The 17,385-nt window shown below is 54.4% G+C and overlaps 2 protein-coding genes across 4 annotated transcripts; both read left to right on the top strand.

The window, feature by feature from the left end:
* The first annotated feature begins 2,380 nt into the window (after positions 1-2,380).
* Positions 2,381-7,492, top strand: Tedc2 (tubulin epsilon and delta complex 2). 2 transcript variants are annotated; one of them, XM_005081735.4, is made up of 10 exons: positions 2,381-2,539; positions 2,618-2,716; positions 2,920-2,978; positions 3,092-3,503; positions 3,921-3,974; positions 5,313-5,406; positions 5,555-5,666; positions 5,771-5,872; positions 6,381-6,571; positions 6,861-7,492. In XM_005081735.4, the coding sequence occupies exons 1-10, from the start codon at positions 2,490-2,492 to the stop codon at positions 7,005-7,007; spliced, it is 1,320 nt and encodes a 439-aa protein (XP_005081792.1). In that variant the 5' UTR covers positions 2,381-2,489; the 3' UTR covers positions 7,008-7,492. The 2 variants fall into 2 exon arrangements, with proteins under 2 accessions (XP_005081792.1, XP_021089502.1); XM_021233843.2 differs by having other exon boundaries at positions 2,851-2,978.
* A 6,505-nt stretch (positions 7,493-13,997) lies between these two features.
* On the top strand, positions 13,998-16,902 carry Ntn3 (netrin 3). 2 transcript variants are annotated; one of them, XM_040748225.1, is made up of 6 exons: positions 13,998-15,296; positions 15,368-15,556; positions 15,644-15,793; positions 15,919-15,996; positions 16,091-16,165; positions 16,436-16,902. In XM_040748225.1, exons 1-6 carry the CDS (start codon positions 14,369-14,371, stop codon positions 16,783-16,785), a joined length of 1,770 nt encoding a protein of 589 aa, XP_040604159.1. In that variant the 5' UTR covers positions 13,998-14,368; the 3' UTR covers positions 16,786-16,902. The 2 variants fall into 2 exon arrangements, with proteins under 2 accessions (XP_040604159.1, XP_005081688.1); XM_005081631.4 differs by having other exon boundaries at positions 14,003-15,296; positions 15,919-15,969.
* The last annotated feature ends 483 nt before the right edge of the window (positions 16,903-17,385 follow it).

The following is a 17,385-nucleotide window of genomic DNA, read 5'->3' as shown; positions in this document are numbered from 1 at the left end:
CTGGCAGAAGTGTTACAGCCCTGTTCTCTGCTCTGCCCAGGGTCAGCTCTGCTCTGCTGCAAAAGAAGATCTTCACCCGAAGCTCATCCAAAGGGTTGATTGGGAGGGAAGAATCCAGGAGAGCAGCTGCCCTCTGCCAGAGTGGCAGAGGACAACTGGGTAGCTGGAACAGCCATAAGCTGAACAAACACAGGGATTATATATGGCTTTCTGAGTGGGAATTGGGCCGGGAGGTGGCGCACGCCTTTAATTCCAGCACTTGGGAGGCAGAGGCAGGCGGATCTCTGTGAGTTCGAGGCCAGGCTGGACCGATAGCCTCCAAAACAATACAGAGAAACCCTGTCTCGTAAAAAAATAAAAATAAAAAACAGTGGGAATTGGTCAGATTTTAGTGCTGAGCTCAGATTGGCTAAAGTTCCTGCTGGAGGATTGGTTAGTTTTTTGCACAGGGTTAGGGTCAGATTTGCCTCTGGTTTCAGGACCAAAGTGTGTTTCTTTCTCTGGTCCTTTTTATTTTTAGCCTTTTGGCTCCAATTTTAGGGCCAGGGTGTATTTATTTCACTGACTCTGATTCCAAGGACAAAGTTTTTTTTTTTTTTTTTTTTGGCACTGGTTTCAGGGTCAGGGTACATTTCTTTGGTTCTGGTTGCAGGGCCAAAGTGTGTTTCTTTTCTGGTCCTTTTTATTTTTAGCCTTTTGGCTCCAATTTTAGGGCCAGAGTGTATTTATTTCACTGACTCTGATTCCAGGGGCAAAGTGTGTTCCTTCGGCACTGGTTTCAGGGTCAGGGTACATTTCTTTGGTTTGGTTGCAGGGCCAAAGCATGTTTCTTTGGCTCCGCTCAGGGTGTGTTTCTTTTGCAGGACCCTTTTCCCTACACCTGGGTTCAAATTCCCACACCCACATGGTGGCTCTCAACTATCCACGACTCCAGTTCCAGGAGATCCAGCTCCCTCTTCTGGCCTCCATGCACACTAGGCATGCAGACTGTACACAAACATACAAGTAAAAAGTTTGTTTTTGTTTTTCAAAACAGGCTTTCTCTGTGTAACAGCTCTGGCTGACCTAGAACTCACAGAGATCCACCTGCCTCTGCCTCTGCCTCCCAAATGCTGGGATTGAAGGCATTCACCACCACTGCCTTACTGATAAAAAGGGTTTTAGCTAAAAAAAGAAAAAAAAAAGGTGAAGACAGGAAGATCATGAGTTCAGATAGTAAACTCAAGACCAGTTTAGGCTACTTGAGATCGTGCTTCACATGCATTCTGGCTTAATTGAGAATATAGAAATACATATATGTGTGTGTATACACATATATTAGCAAGATTTGGGAGACAGGTAGGCAGATTTGTGTAATTTCAAGACCATCCTTGTCTACAGAATGAGTTTTCAGATGAAATACACTAATGGAGTAGATGGCACAGGAATAGCTTTATGAACCAGGAAGTGAGCCAGGCGGTAGTGACCCACTCTAATGCCAGCACTCTCAGGAGGCAAGCGGGTCTCCAGCCTGGTCTAGAGCAAGTTCAGAACAGGCTCCAAAGCTATAGAAAAACCCTGTCCTGAAAAACACGAAGTGGAAGTTGACCTGACTGGGCAAAGACCATTGCTGGGCCTTAGCTGAAGTGTGTACATGTGGTCTGCCGCCTGCTGTTCCTAACCGCCGTTATCTGGGCCTCAGCCTCCCCTCCTAGTCACTCATCTGTCCCTTTCACAGCCGTCCATGACGGTGCCACACGCTCCAGATTTCCGGGGCTTCGTTGCTGTCTGTTCCGGCACCTATGTGACATTCATTCCCATGCTTCCTGTCCCCTGACCCGTTTCTAAAACGTCATCTTTCTTCCATATGCTTGACTGCTAAGTGACCCTGGGGTCAGCAGGACAAAAACTGGTTAAAACAGAAAACCAAACATTAGAGAGTCATGGATACCAGCACTTGGGAGGCAGAGGCAGTTCGAGACCAGCCTGATCTACAAGAGCGAGTTCCAGGGCAGCCTCCAAAGCCACAGAGAAACCCTGCCTCGAAAAAACAAGAAAAAAAGAGAGAGTCGGCCGGGCGTTGGTGGCGTACGCCTTTAATCCCAGCACTCGGGAGGCAGAGGCAGGCGGATCTCTGTGAGTTCGAGACCAGCCTGGACTACCAAGCGAGTTACAGAACAGCCTCCAAAGCCACAGAGAAACCCTGTCTCGAAAAACCAAAAAAAAAAAAAACAAGAAAAAAAGAGAGTCATGGCATGGATGTTCTGCCAGAAGAGCATTATCTGGTCACCCAAGTCGGAAGCGAGCTAGTCTTATCTACCCTGGCGAGGTTATCCAGAGTCCAGCAGAGCCGGGGGGGGGGGGGGGGGGGTGGAATTAGGGCGGAGCCTGGTTAATGAGGTGGATTCTCACTTTTGAGGTCTTTTTCGCTGCGCTCAAGATTGGGTAGCCTAGCCGGAAGTGGGCGGACTTTTACCCGGAAGGTGCTGGACTCCGTGGTGGCGGCAAAAATGCTTGGAGCTAAAGCGGACTACCTACTACCCATGGACTGCGCGCGCCGGTGGGTCTCGTGCGACGGGAGGGAATGGGCGAGCGGGTGGGCGCGGGGTTCCGAGGCTCACATGGTGCTTGTCCTTAGGCTAGTGGCGGAAATGCAGGGCGCCCTGGACTCCTGCGCTGAGCGGCAGCGGCAGTTGGAGCGGAGCCTGCGCGTTTCCAGGCGGCTGCTGCAGGTCTGGTACGCGGACCTTGGGACCTCCTGGCAGGGGCCTCCTCGGACCCTTTATGCGGAGCCCCGGGGGCTGGGAGACCACGTCAACTGCCCACTTGGGAGGCCGGTTGCCATTGCTATCCCTCTCCCTTATCCTGCAGGGTCAGGCTGAGAATCTGCTTAGGGGTAGGGTCTGTTTGGGCCATGCCATGGCTGCCCTGTCTTTGCAGGGAACCAGCCAGGACCCCAGCTCCGGAGCCAGAAACCAAGGAAGAGGCCGCAACTCCAGGTAAATCTCAACTGCTTTTTCTTCGTGCTGCCCCTGGCCTTTCTCTGGCATGTTGTCATAGGGGCATCCTGGGACAGTGCAAGGAACTCTTGCGTGGTACTTGACTTTCACAGCATGCACACCGAATGCTCAAGACCTCAAAGAGCTGGAGCTTCTGACCCAGGCACTGGAGAAGGCTGTACGAGTGAGGAGAGTCGTGTCTAAGGCTGGACAGAGAGACAGAACTCCCAGCCTGACATCTGCATCTAATGCAACCGCTTCTGGTGCTACTGCCCCTGCCCATTCCCAGGTCCCCAGCCAAGCTGGCAGCCGTGCATCAAGTGCAAGATCCACCAAGGGTGTACAACGGGCCACGGTCTCGGCCCGGAGTGCAGACCCAGAGTGCAGACTTCGGCCAAGGGGAGATAGGACCCAAGTGGGAACAGGAGCCCAAGCTATCAGGCCTGGGCCAGGCCTCAGGGACCAACAAATGGCCCCAGCAGCTGTCCCTCCTGCCACAGAACTCTTCACACTAAAAGAGAAGGGGTAAGCGTCCCAGACCTCACTGTCTGTTCAGATCTTAGGGCATGGAGCTGGGAGGGGAAGTCCTGGGTGCCGCCCTTAAGGGTCATGCATTGAAGCAGGCAGAGTAAACAGCTGGTTAGGATGGGATGGCATCAGGCTTGTCATTCTGGAGCCTGGCAGGCCCCGAGGCTTTAGATGGGCTCTGCAGGGCTTGGGATGCACTCTTGGTGCTTGGTGCCCTGTCTTCTCTCTGGACTGGGCCAGCACCCATGCTACTCCAGAAGCCATTTTCAAGATGTTTGTCTGACAACTAGAGACAATTAGACTGTTAAGGAGAGGGGTTGAGGAGGTTCACCCTAATGGGTTCTGAGCCAAGAGTAAGAATGACAGCCCTAGAATGAGAAGAGGCTGCTCTGAACATTGGCTTCTCTCTGACAGGACCCTGCTGCAACTACCTGTGGCCTTCAGGAAGGCAGCTTCCCAGAATTCTCGGTAAGACTGAGTGAGCACTGAGAGACAGGGAAAACACCACTAACACTGAGACTTGCAAGCAAAACCCACCAGCAGGTCTCTGCTTTTGCTGGGTCCATGTGTGTGTGTGTGTGTGTGTGTGTGTGTGTGTGTGTGTGTGTGTGTGTAGAATCCGCTTCATTTGAGCTGTTGCTGGGTCCGTGTGTGTGTGTGTGTGTGTGTGTGTGTGTGTGTGTGTGTGTAGAATCCGCTTCATTTGAGCTGTTGCAGTCAACTCAGGCTCAGTGGCTTTGCAGTTCCCAGTTCAGCCACTCATGGTTGGTTTGTTTTGGGTTTTCTTTTTCTTTTTTTTTTTTTTGTTTTTTTTTTTGTTTTGTTTTTGTTGTTGCTGTTGTTGTTTTTGAGACAGGGTTTCTCTGTGGCTTGGGAGGCTGTCCTGGAACTAGCTCTTGTAGACCAGGATGGCATCAAACTCACAGAGATCCGCCTACCTCTGCCTCTGGAGTCCTGGGATTAAAGACGTGTGCCACCACTGCCTGGTCGTTTTGGGTTTTCAAGACAGGGTTTCTCTGTGTAGCCTTGGCTGTCCTAGAACTCCCTCTGTAGACCAGACTGGCCTCAAACTCACAGAGATCCACCTGCCTCTGCCTCCCAAGTGCCGGGATTAAAGGTGTGCGCCACTACTGCCCAGCTTATTGTGTGTGTGTGTTTCTGTGGGTATACCACCAGGAGAGGGTGTTAGATCTGAAGTTACAGACAGTTATGAGCTGCCTGAAGTAAGTTCTAGGAGCCAAACTCTTGTCCTCTATAAGAGAACCAAGTGTTCTTAACCACTGAGTCATTCATCTCTCCAGCCCGTGACCATTCAGATTTTAAGGGCTGGTCTCTAAGTTCTGGGCTGTCTTCCTTCTGGAAGGACAGTAATAGGCCCTGTTTCATATTGGTGCTGTGAGGGTCAGGCAAGGTAAGCGCCTCTCAGGTGTTTGCACTGTTCCTGGCACAGATATACCCTGCCCACTTGTCATGGTCAGTAACTCTAGGTTCCCTGAAACTTCTGTTATCCTTACTGCCCTACCCAGAGGTGTATGTCCCGTCCATCACTTCCCCTACCCCTTAAGGTCCACTCTTTTTTTTTTTTTTTTTTTGGTTTTTCGAGACAGGGTTTCTCTGTAGCTTTGGAGGCTGTCCTGGAACTCACTATGTAGACCAGGCTGGCCTCGAACTCACAGAGATCCACCTGCCTCTGCCTCCCGAGTGCTGGGATTAAAGGCGTGTGCCACCAATGCCCGGCTAAGGTCCACTCTTTTTAGTTGAAATAACCCTGTCTCTCCTCCGGGACTGCCTTTGTACCTCTTCCAGTCTGTGGGCACAGCTTAGCGCTATACAAGCCAGTGACTCCACAGATGTCACCAGAGCCGCCAAAACTGAGTTCCTCCACAAACTCCAGACGGCTGTATCCTTCTGGCTAGAAAGAACTGGGGGTTTTTAGCTCTAACCCTAGTGGATTTGGAAAGGGCCTTTGTGGCAATGGTATCTCTCCAAACTCATCTTTGGTGGGAGGATAGGGTCTGGCCACAGGTGTTTCCCTGACTAGTGTGCAGTCAGGATCATCTAGCCACAGGCCGGGGGCTGCAGAAGTGGAGGCACAAGCCCAGAGCCTGAGGAAGGCCTGTACACTGCTGAGACTTCATATGCAGAAGGAGCTCTCAGCAGGTCAGTTGTCCTGATTGGAACTTGGATGGAGGGTGGAAGGCAAGGGTGGCAGGGGGAGTTTGGGGACCATCACGGACTTCACTTCCCCTCCTTAACTCCTGTAGCCCCCACTGACTGGATGCAGGAGTACCGAGTCCTACTCATCTTAGAAGGACTGCAGACCATTGTTGGACAGTGTCTCCACAGGGTGCAGGTGCTACAAGCAGGTGAGGTTCTCCCCCATCACTACCTGTGCTAAGGTCTAAACTAGGGTCAGGGCACTTTAAACTGCCCTGCCTGTGAGTGAAGAGTCACCAACCAGGGCCCAGAGGCAGGCAAACCCCTCACACCAAACATACCACAGCCTGCCACACACTAGGTTGTATTGTTTGTTTGTTTTGTTGTTGTTGTTGATTGGCTTTTAGTTTTTTTGGGGGGGCAGGGGTGTTGAGACAAGGTTTCTCTGTGTAGCCCAGGCTATCATGGAACTCACTCTGTACACTAGGCTGGCCTCCTCAAACTCAGAGATCTGCCTGCCCCTGCCTCCCAAGTGCTGGGATTAAAGGTGTGCACCGCCACCACCCAATTTACTGGTTGTTTCAAAAGCTTGGCTTTGTATCCCTTAAAGACAAGGGCAACTCAAAGTAGGGAAGAGGTGCTTGTACTGGCCTGTAAGGAAAGAGAAACTTAGTAATGGCTGCCACTCCGTGCGACTGCAAACGGCTGTTCTCATAGCTGCGACAGAACAACTGCCAGGACTACGCCTTGTGGAAAAGCCCACTCAGGCCTCATCACTTTGTGGAGGAGAGCTGCACTCTTCCTGGAGCCCCGAGCTCCTTCTCTACTCTAGCACCAAGGAGCTGCAGACCTTGGCAGCCTTGAAGCTTCGAGTGGCCATGCTAGACCAGCAGATCCATCTGGAAAAGGTACTTCCAGAGCAGGAGGTGGTGGTGTGTACCTGGGTTCCGAGGAGCCAGTGACCTCACTGAGGCTGGCACTTAAGGCCCCGAGGCTCAGTCCCAAGAGGTGAAGGACCTGGGATAGGCTGTGACAAGAGCCTCTGGGCCCCATATGATCTGGAACATTCTCCAGTACATTGCCTGCCCAGGACGCATAGAATCTCAGAAAGGAGAATGGAAGCTTGTCCCAGGATTGCCCACCCGGGGAGCCCTGGGATAGGGTCCACTGAGGCCGTGGCCCTGTACTGTCCCCCAGGTTCTGATGGCTGAACTCTTCCCTCTGATAAACACCCAGGAGGCAGGAAGGCCACCATGGCTGGCGCTGTGTCGGGCTGCGTACAGTCTGCTCTGTGAAGGGGGTGAGCGCTTCCTCACAGTCCTTCGAGATGACCCCACCGACTAAGCCGGCTGGGCAGACCAGCTTCTCTGGGAGAGTCCCCTCCTCTCAGCTGGAGTGTAATGAACAGGAATTGAGGGGAAGTTTCCAGTTCAGAGGTGCCAGGAGCAGAGAGATACCTGTAACTTCACTGGGAAATCTGGGTGGTCAAAGTGAGGCGGTCAGCGTGTTCCCTCGGCTCCACTTAGTCACCAGACTTCCTGGCCAGGGCTCAGCTTTCTGCCTTCCTGGGGAAGCCCTTCTCAGCTACCTCTGCTTCCTCTTACTGTAGGTCCGCAAGCTACTTGCATGATGCTAGAGCTGCTTTAGGAAGTGTGTGTATTTATATTACATCCAAGTAGGACTTGGTAAGGAGCTTTTCGTATTCTGGTTTCTTTATGGTTTTAAGGATTTTTATCCATTGAGGTGCTCGGTACACACCTGTAATCCCACTACTGGGGAGGCTGGGGCAAGAGGATCCTAAACCCAAATAAAATAAAGGGAAGAATGTATCAAGTGGAATTTTCAAAAATACGACTGTCTCTTCTGTATAAGGGAGGGGGGACCATCAGCATGTGCTCCCTGGGACCCCGCAGTCTCTTCCCCATGTGCCCAAGAGCTGCACCGATAGCCATAAGCCACATCAGAACAGGCTTGACTCTGCCCACAGCCACCCCAGCTCCACCCCACTGTCACCTGATACCAGTTTTGTAGCAGCCCCTGAGGTCACTGCTTCCTATTGAGAACCTCCACTTGTGACATTGTCACCTCATAGGCTTCACCCACTATTGTAAGGAATTGTCACTTCCCTGGGAAGACAAGAAAGGGCAGGGGTCAGGGTCATAGCCTCTGCAGTCCTGGACTTGCTTGGGACTTCCAGCCTTGGTTCCCTGGGTTTTAAAAAGTACTTTATTTTGGGTGCTGGAGAGGTAGCTCAGTGGTTAAAAGCTCCCACATTATGCCTCACAGCTGCCTGTAACTCCAGTTCCAAAGGATCCAGTGGCCTCCAATGGCCACAGTAAATACTGCACATATGTGATACACATACATACATGTAGGCAAACGCCCATATGTATGTGTAAAATAATAAATTTAAATATGTTTTATGTGTATGTAGGTGCCTGTATGTATAAATGTGCACCTTGTGTGTGTCTGATGCCTGCAGAGGCCAGAAGGCTTCAGATCCTTTGGACTGTAGTTATAATTGGTTGTGAGCTGCCACATGGATGTTGAGGACCAAACCTAGGTCCGTTGGCACAAGGGTACCAAGTGCTTTTAACTCCTGAGCTATCTTTCCAGCCCCTAGACTTTTTTATAATTTAACATAATTTCTTTATTGAGTCTTTGGGACTTTCACATCATGCATCCTAATTCCACTCATTTCCCAATCCCTCCCTTCTCCCCTGCAATGCCCCCCAAACAAAAAATTTTTAAAAAATCAAAAAGAACAACAAGTCAAAAGCAAACCTCTTCGCCCCTCCATCTTCCCCACCTCTCTAACACAGTGGTGGTGGCATTGAGAGCTGAGGTGTGTCCCACAGTGCACCCTTTTGTCCAATCAGCTCTGCTTGCAAACGTTCATTGCGACAAGTCACTGGTCCTGTTCAAGGCCTCTGGTTTCTGCTACACCATCATCTGGTACACCGAAACTCCTCTCAGATATGCCGAAACCGTGGAGATCCTGCGGCTCTTGTTCCACAGGGCCAGTCCTTTCACAAGTCCAGCAGGACAAAGATGCGGTAGATGGTAGCATGGGCCTACCCCAGGTCCAGATGTGGGCCTGGGTGGGAGTTGAGCTGGTTAGTCTTGGCCACTGGGACTGTTCCTAACAGCCAAGGGGCTGAGTCAGCTCCCCTGTACCCTTTCCAGCAGGGTCAGCTCTCACCCTCCCACCATGGTGAGGGGTGGGACCATCTCCTGAGTGGGACCAAGGGTAAGCACCTCTCTTGCTATAGCATCCAGTGAAGGGCATGGCCCTCTGATCCCATCACATGGTTCCTGTGGCCCCGTGAGGCAACATGGGCCACAGACATCAACACAGAGCCCAGCTGCAGTAGGATGACCAACCCAGACATGGCCTTTGGCAGCAGCTTGGGCTTGACTCCATGTGCAGGCACAGGCCACTCAGTTCAGGATGGCCCCGGTGGTATGTTGCTGGGACACCAAAGTCACAGGTTGCTGTCCAAGGCTCCTCTTACTGTTGAAGGCCATATGGATGCCCAAGATCTGAGGCATTGTAAGTGCACTGGGGCCATGCTAATCTGAGTGGCCTGTACTGCCACCTGGTCCGGTGGTGACCTCAAGACCCAGCTGCTGCCCAGGACCCTGCCTGGGTCCATGGTCCCCCTACAGCCAGGGCCCGTGCTGCCACCAAAGGTTACACGAAGCCTGGGGTCCCGCCAAAAACCTACTAGGTTTTTGTTGTTGTGTTTGGGTTTTTTTTTTTTTTTTTTTTTTTTTGGTTTTTAGAGACAGGGTTTCTCTGTGGCTTTGGAGACTGTCCTGGAACTCGCTCTGTAGACCAGGCTGGTCTCGAACTCACAGAGATCCACCTGCCTCTGCCTCCCAAGTGCTGGGATTAAAGGCGTGCGTGCCCCACCAACACCCGGCTTAAAGTATTTTTTTAAGAGCACTTAACACGTCCCAAGAATTTCTTTGAGCTGGCCACTAGTGTCACCAAACTAGGGAGAGAACAAGGGACTTTCCACAAGGCCTCTGCCTCAGGGGTCACTGTTCCTACAGGGGGCCTGACAGTAAATGTGCACAGAGGTAAAACCAGGTCTGTGGAATGCCAGGGAAAGTCTGTAGGTAACAAGTATGGACTGGGTAATGGTTAGGCAGCTTGGTCAGCCCAGCTAACCAAAATCAGTCAAGACAGCTTGGGTTGAGGGCCTCAAGGAAATGAGAGACAGTAGAACATGAAAAACTATGGCCTTCATTGGACTGAGAAGTGTCTCCTGGATCAGAACCCAGGAATCTATGAGCCAAGAGAGGAGGCTGTTAGACTAGCACCCAGGCCCAGGAGAATGTCCCTGACTTGAACCATCCATTTAACTAGCCAAGCCCTTTTTGGTCACTCCACTGCTACCTGGAAAGCTTATGCCCAAGTGCTCTGATCCAGAGGACACCTTAACCCTGCCAATCCGTTGTTTCCCACCCCAGGACCCCTTTCCATAACAGGCTATCCAGAATTATTCCACTGATTGGTTCACTTGGTTTATTATTATTCCTACTATCTTGATGTCCTGCTTTGGCGCTGGATATAAATCCTACAAGAGAAGGACACTGTCCAACCTCTGGACAGCTGAGTGATTCCTTGACTTCGTGACCATCCTACCTTGCTACCAATTTGGGTCCTGGTAGTATCCAACCGATTGTTCTGGGTGCTCAAACCCTGAGAGGCACAGTGGGTGGAATCAGGGTATTTGTGAAGGGTTCCATGAAGATAGGGAAAGCACTTTAGATACTACACTCTCCCACACCCACCCAATTCCTTGCCAACGCCAGGAGGAGGCAGTGGAACTCCCAGGCATCCTGGTGTCGTCACCATGTCAAGGACCAATTGGCTTTGACGTGGCAGACCAGGATGTAACCTAACCCTGTGGTGGGCATTCTTACCATCGCCAACCCCATTCCCACCCCGGATGACGGCCACCTAGTCGGAAACATGAGAACACCAGAGCCCTTTCCTGAGCCCACCCTTCCAGGTCTGGCGTCCCCAGAACCCCCTGGAGTTCTGCACACTCTTTTCTTGGCCACCGGCGGTGCAGGGAGTTCCTGGCCGCGCTGCGTCCTGCCCTTCGGCGCCCTGGCGGTGCTGACTGGTGCAGCTGGCACGGGCATCACCTTCTCGCTGTGCGGGTCCTGCCTGGATCTGGCCCAGAGCATCTCGCTGGCTGCTCTTGGCGCGGGCCTTGGACTCCTGACCGCCACCTTTCTATGCTGGCGCACTCGGCTGCATGGAAGGGCTGGGTTTGTGGAGCAGCGAGAGCGCGGGCACCCTAAGCCTGTGTGCAGGACCAGCTCCCATCGAGGTCTGGGCATGGAAGGTGCTGCATTTCAGTGTAGGCGGGACACAGAAGACCCCTCCCTAAACTTTATTTCTAAACCTTCATGAAGTAGGGAGGGCTATGAGCCTTTGCCCTTCCTCTTCCCTCTGCCCTTCCCCCTCACACCCTCCCTCCACCAACCCTCGCTTTTGATTGCTGGACCGAGCTGGGCTGATAATGTGGAGGGGAGGGGGTTCGCAAAAAACGTCTGTGCGGGGAGTGTAGGGTGCAAAGAGTGTGAAGCTACCTGCCTTCCTCACCATGTCTGGGCACATGGAGGCATAATAGGCACTAATAAATGTTTGTACACGGCAAGAACAAGTGGGGGCAAGTGTCTGAAGGGGACAGTAGGTCCTGGGCTGGGCAGGGGGTTATTTGAGAGGCCAGCAGCTCCCTGCGGCCTGAAACTGTCAAACTCTATCATCCCCTTCCCCTCAAAGCCAGCTGCTGTGACTGAATTGGGGTGAGCGTGCAGAGTTTGAGCATTTGCAGGTGTGAGGCAGGGAGCCTCTTTGTTACAGAAAGTGCTTGGAGGGGGTGGGGACCAGTGAGATGGGAGGCCTAAGAGGCCTCAGTCAGGGGCTGGGACAGGTGGCTGGGTCCACAGAGAGTTATAAGCCTCTCTTGGAGACTGGAGAAAGCTATCCCAATGCCCAGCACACCATCTGCAAGAGTAGCCCTGGGGCCAGAGTATGTGCAGAGGGCAATTCTGGAGAAGATATCTGAAGCCCACAGCCTCCTCCCTGAAGAGCTGGTGATGCAATGCCATTTGAGCCCCTGTCCTGTCCCTCCCCATCCCCCAGGACCTGACAAAGCTGAGCCCAACACCAGCTTCCACTGGCATCAGACTCGATCACATGTTCTGCAGACCCCAGCAGCCATAACTCACAGGGAGGCTGGGCTGGAAACAAAGCTTACTTCACTGTTAGGGTGAAAGGCTGTTCCCCCTGTCCTACTTGCACAGTTGGCTGATAGTCTGGAGATTCTAGCTGGGGTCTTGAAGTTCAGAGGACAGCCTGGGTTTCCCCTGAACCTATTTTCCTGTCCCCAGCAGGGCTTCCCCCATACCTATGAGTGGGGCAGGGATGTAGAAGAATCTAGAACAGTGGTTCTCAACCCGAGGGGCTCGACCCATTTCAAGAGGCCCCCTAAGACCATCAGAAAACACAGATTATTTACACTGAAATTCATAACAGTAGCAAAATTATAATTATGAAATAGTAATGAAAACAATTTTATAGTGGGGACACTCACCACAACATGAGGAACTGTTTAAAGGGTCACAGCATTTGGAAAGTTGAGAACCACTGGTGTAGAAGGTGGTAGGACAGGCCTAATTCTGAACTTGATCTACCAAAGAGAAGAGCATAGCTTCAGCCTATGATTCCTTGTTTAAAGGATACATTCTGGCTCACTTTAGGAAGCTGAAAGGTAGAGCTCTGTGGCTGTCCAGATGTCTGTTCCTCCAGTACCCATTCCTGAATGTATGGACAACAGGTCTGAGAAAGTGCTAGGGTCAGCACTTTGTTCTACAGGTCAAACCAAGTGTCTATCAACCTGTCATCCTGCTTCTTCAAGTGTGCCTTGGCTGCAAACTTGGTTCATCCCGCAAGGGTTCCAGCATCCTTGCTCTACTGTTCCTTTCCTGAAAAACAGTGCTTCTGTCTCTCTCCTTTCTTGTTGTCAGGAACACTCAGTCCACGATGGTAGCTCTGAGTACACAAGCACCCCCAGGCCAGTTGCAGACTAGCCTGTGGTTAGCCTCCCTTAGGAACCTAGGTCTTTGGGCCTCAGTTCTGCCCCCGAGATGGGACAATATGCCTGCCCACTCTTTGTGGAGTCAACCCAGCTCTGCCTGGCCTGCCAGGAACAAGGGCAGCAAGAGAAGAATCTTTGGTTCTTGTCAAGAACCTCTCAGCTCATCTCCAGCTAGTTAGTGCCCTGGCAACTCATCTGGGGCACAGGCTTGTTGTTTTCCTACCCAAATCTACTAGGACAGAGACTGTCGAGTTCAGGGATTCTGACTCTGATTTATTTGTGACCAGTCCTTCTCTGTGTCAAACCCCACTCCTTACCTCCCCATAGGGGCCCTCAACAGGTGACCAGACCCCTGAACCTCAAGAGGCCATCAAATAGACTGTACTCCCTACCCAGTTTCCAAACTTGCAAGTCCTTCTGGACAGTGGGGCCATCATATTGACAACTGTTCACCAAGACCCAGGAATGCTTTAGGTTAAGAGATTGGCCTAATCCCACTGAGTGAGGAACAGTGATCTCAGCACTTAGCAGAACCCAGGTGCTCCCTAGCAGAACTCCTAGTTTAGAATGATATCTATGTTGGCTCATCAAATCTTCCCAGCAACTCCACAAAGTAGGCATTTTGGTTGATGAAGAAACTGAGAAACTCAGTCTACACAGCCAGAAATCCACACAGCTTGGATTTGAAATCAGACCTGCGTTCTTTCTGCTAGAACAGACTACTGCCTTGGGGATACCCTACAAGTACACCAGCCCCAACTGTGTTCCCCTACTCTGGGTAGCTTCCAAGACTTCAAGCTTCAGACCTAAAGTTGTGCCTGCATGATGGGCCTCTGGGAGGAGTGGCTGGGACCCCAGCCCAGCACGTGGCACCACCCCAGGAGCAGCCAAAGCCTGGCTTCAGGCCGAGGACCCTGCTGGGTGGTCCCTTACGGGCTGCAAGACTGAGCTGCCCCCCTCCTTTCAGCGCATTCCTAGCTCTCCAGCCCCTCCCCCGACTCCCGGGCCTCCCAGCCCCCTCCCGCGCTGGCCCAGCCTGAGTCTGAATCTGCTTCTGATTCTGGCTGTCTGGACAAGGCCCCCTCCCCTCCTTCCTTCCCGGCCCGAGCAGCTCCGCCCCCGGCTAGGACCAGGCTCGCGCCTGCTGAGCCCCCCACCCACTTCTGGCACAGCTTCTCCGCCCTTGCAGCAGCCAGGAGGCGGCAGCCCCGGAGCCCCAGGCCCCGCCCGCCCAGGGCCTTTCCCGGGAGGCCGGGAGACCTGCTCCTCCTGGCCCTCCGTGGGTGAGTGCTGGCGGCCGGCGGCGGGTGGGGCCTCCGCGGGCGGAGGCACCGGGAGCGGGGGCGACGCCTGTCAACGCTCCAGGCCTAGCAGGAGTACTAGCCAACATCCCTGCTGCTGTGTTCGGCCCCGGGCGTGCCCGTGGCTGCTCCCACTCCTGGGCCTGTGCTGGGGCCGCCCGGGGGCTCTACTACTTTGACACTGCGGAACCGGCAGGCATAGAGTCGCGGACTAGGCTCTCTCCTCGAGGGCACAATTGTTGAGCGGAAACTGGCCGGTTGATCCACAGAGGCCACGGCCATGCCCACCTGGCCCTGGGGGCTGCTGCTGACCGCGGGCACGCTCACCGCTGCACTGAGCCCAGGGCTGCCGGCCACCGCCGACCCCTGCTATGATGAGGCCGGTGAGCCCCGCTGTTGTATTCCCGGCCTAGTGAACGCTGCTCTGGGCAGAGAGGTGCTGGCGTCCAGCACGTGCGGGAGGCCGGCCAATCGCGTCTGCGATTCTTCGGACCCGCAGCGGGCACACTCTGCAGATCTCCTGACCTCTGCTCCGGGCACTGCAAGTTCTGTCTGTTGGCGCTCCGATTTGCTGCAACGGGCACCCTTCAACGTAACCCTCACGGTGGCCCTGGGGAAGGCTTTTGAGCTGGTCTTCGTGAGCCTGCGCTTCTGCTCAGCTCCCCCAACCTCCGTGGCCCTGCTTAAGTCGCAGGACCATGGCCGCAGCTGGGTCCCCCTGGGCTTCTTCTCCTCCAGCTGTAGCCTGGACTATGGCCGTCCGCCTGCTCCTGCTGATGGCCCTGCTGGTCCAGGGCCAGAAGCCCTCTGCTTCCCAGCCCCCCAGGTCCAGCCTGATGGTGGAGGCCTTCTGGCCTTCAGTGTGCAGGATGGCAGCCCGCAGGGCCTGGATCTGGACAACAGCCCCGTGCTCCAAGACTGGGTGACTGCCACCGATATTCGCATATTACTCACAAGGCCTGCCATACTGGGGGACACCAGGGACCGGGAGGTCACAGTCCCTTACTCCTACTCAGCCACTGAGCTCCAGGTGGGAGGTCGGTGCAAGTGCAATGGGCATGCCTCACGGTGTCTGTTGGACAGCCATGGCCATCTGATCTGCGACTGCCAGCATGGTACAGAGGGCCCTGATTGTAGCCGCTGCAAGCCCTTCTACTGCGACAGGCCATGGCAGCGGGCTACAGGGCAGGAAGCCCACGCTTGCCTTGGTGAGGCCTTGGAGGGTAGCCTGGGGACTTCTGACCAGGCAGGGCTGCTCCTGACTGATCCCTCCCTGCAGCTTGCTCCTGCAATGGCCATGCCCGAAAATGCCGATTCAACATGGAGCTGTACCGACTGTCCGGCCGCCGCAGTGGGGGGGTGTGCCTCAATTGCCGGCACAATACTGCTGGTCGCCACTGCCACTACTGCCGGGAGGGCTTCTATCGTGACCCAGGCCGTGTCCTGAGTGACCGTCGTGCTTGCAGAGGTGAGCCTACCACCTGCATGCCTTCACGCTCGGCTTCCCCCAGATCCCCGATGCACTTCTGAACGAGCCCCTTGTTTCTGTCCTCAGCTTGTGACTGCCATCCAGTTGGTGCTGCTGGCAAAACCTGTAACCAAACCACAGGCCAGTGTCCCTGTAAGGATGGTGTTACTGGCCTCACCTGTAACCGATGTGCCCCAGGCTTCCAGCAGAGCCGTTCTCCTGTGGCGCCCTGTGTTAGTGAGTGACCCTGCTCTGTCTCAATCACCTCAGCCAAAGACATTAGCTACTGTTGTCCGTCTGCCCCCCGAGACCTTCAGATACCCCTGCCACCCCATCACAGACTATTCTCCCACACTCTTTAGAGACCCCTGTTCCTGGACCCACTGAAGAAAGCAGTCCTGTGGAGCCACAGGGTGAGTGGACGCCGGACTCCCAGACTGGTATGACCTTGGAGAAGGGGGCTACAGCTGATGTAGACCAGTGTGGGGGAGAGGCATGGAACCCTGCTAGCCTCCGCTCTTTCCCTCCCCCTAGACTGTGAGTCGCATTGCAGACCTGCGCGTGGCAGTTACCGAATCAGCCTGAAGAAGTTCTGCAGGAAGGACTATGGTAGGCTGCCTCACCCCAGCCCTTCCATCTCGCCCCCAACTCCTTTGAAAACCTTGACTCTTGGCTGAAATTCAAGCCTTATCCTCTCCCGGGGTCTCCCACTGATTCTGGCTCCGCCCACTCAGCAGCTATGTCTTCAATGCACCTCCCTCTAGCGGGTGGCCTCTTTCTGTCCTTCCTTAGCCTGGTGGGCACTCTGTGCTTCTCCACACAGTCCCTTCCGGCCCTGCCCCGCCTGACCCCATCGCTTTCTCACGCTCTCCTCCCCAGCCGTGCAGGTGTCAGTGGGTGCGCGCGGCGAGGCCCGCGGCGCGTGGACACGCTTTCCGGTAGCAGTGCTCGCTGTGTTCCGCAGCGGCGAGGAGCGCGCTCGGCGGGGGAGCAACGCGCTGTGGGTACCAACCCTAGACGCCGCCTGCGGTTGCCCGCGCCTCCTACCCGGCCGGCGTTACTTGCTGCTGGGGGGCGGGCCCGGGCCTGCAGTTGGAAGCACGGCGGGCCGGGGACCCGGACTCAGCGCTGCCCGTGGAAGCCTCGTGTTGCCCTGGAGGGATGCCTGGACTCGGCGCCTGCGAAGGCTGCAGAGGCGCGAGCGGCGGGGGCGCTGCGGGACCGCTTGAACCTGCGAGCCGGGCGTGGAGTGGGCGGGCACTGCTCTTATCACTGGGCGAGTTCATCAGTGCATTAGCCTGCTGCAAGTGTCACGTGCGTCGCCATCTAACTTCTCCCTTTCCCCATCCCCGCTTTTAACTTCTTTGGCGACACCCCACCTCCAATACAGAGGAGTGTGAAGGGCTCTAAGAGCTACTTGGAGACTTGTAGGACAGTCACCCTCAGAGGACCCTGATCACCCTGGCTGCCTACTACACGGGGTCTCCTGAGAACCGCCCCACTTCCAGGGGATGCAGGATCGATCTGGGGTTTGAGCACATCCCACGGGTCACTGATTCATCAGCTCTCCAATGTTGTGATACACTAGAGTCCTCAGAACTCCCCAAAGCCACTGTTGCCACCTGTACACCGCTGTGGGGGTCGTGGTTCAACTGCACAGCCAGGACAGTGGCTTCTCCGCCTCCAACCGGGATCCGCAAATACTGCGGGCTCCTCCGGTGTAAGGATGGCTGCCTCTGTCCACCACCGTGGATCTTGTCCCCATGTCCACTCTGGCCTGACTCTGCCGGTCGCGTATTTGTGTCCCCATCCGCAGCTGCATCTCTGCC

This window comes from Mesocricetus auratus, unplaced genomic scaffold (genome assembly GCF_017639785.1).
Source record: "Mesocricetus auratus isolate SY011 unplaced genomic scaffold, BCM_Maur_2.0 Super-Scaffold_100007, whole genome shotgun sequence".
Classification (NCBI taxonomy): Eukaryota; Metazoa; Chordata; class Mammalia; order Rodentia; family Cricetidae; genus Mesocricetus; species Mesocricetus auratus.
The sequence above is the reverse complement of the archived record's forward strand: the minus strand, read 5'-3'. Positions and strand labels throughout refer to the sequence as shown.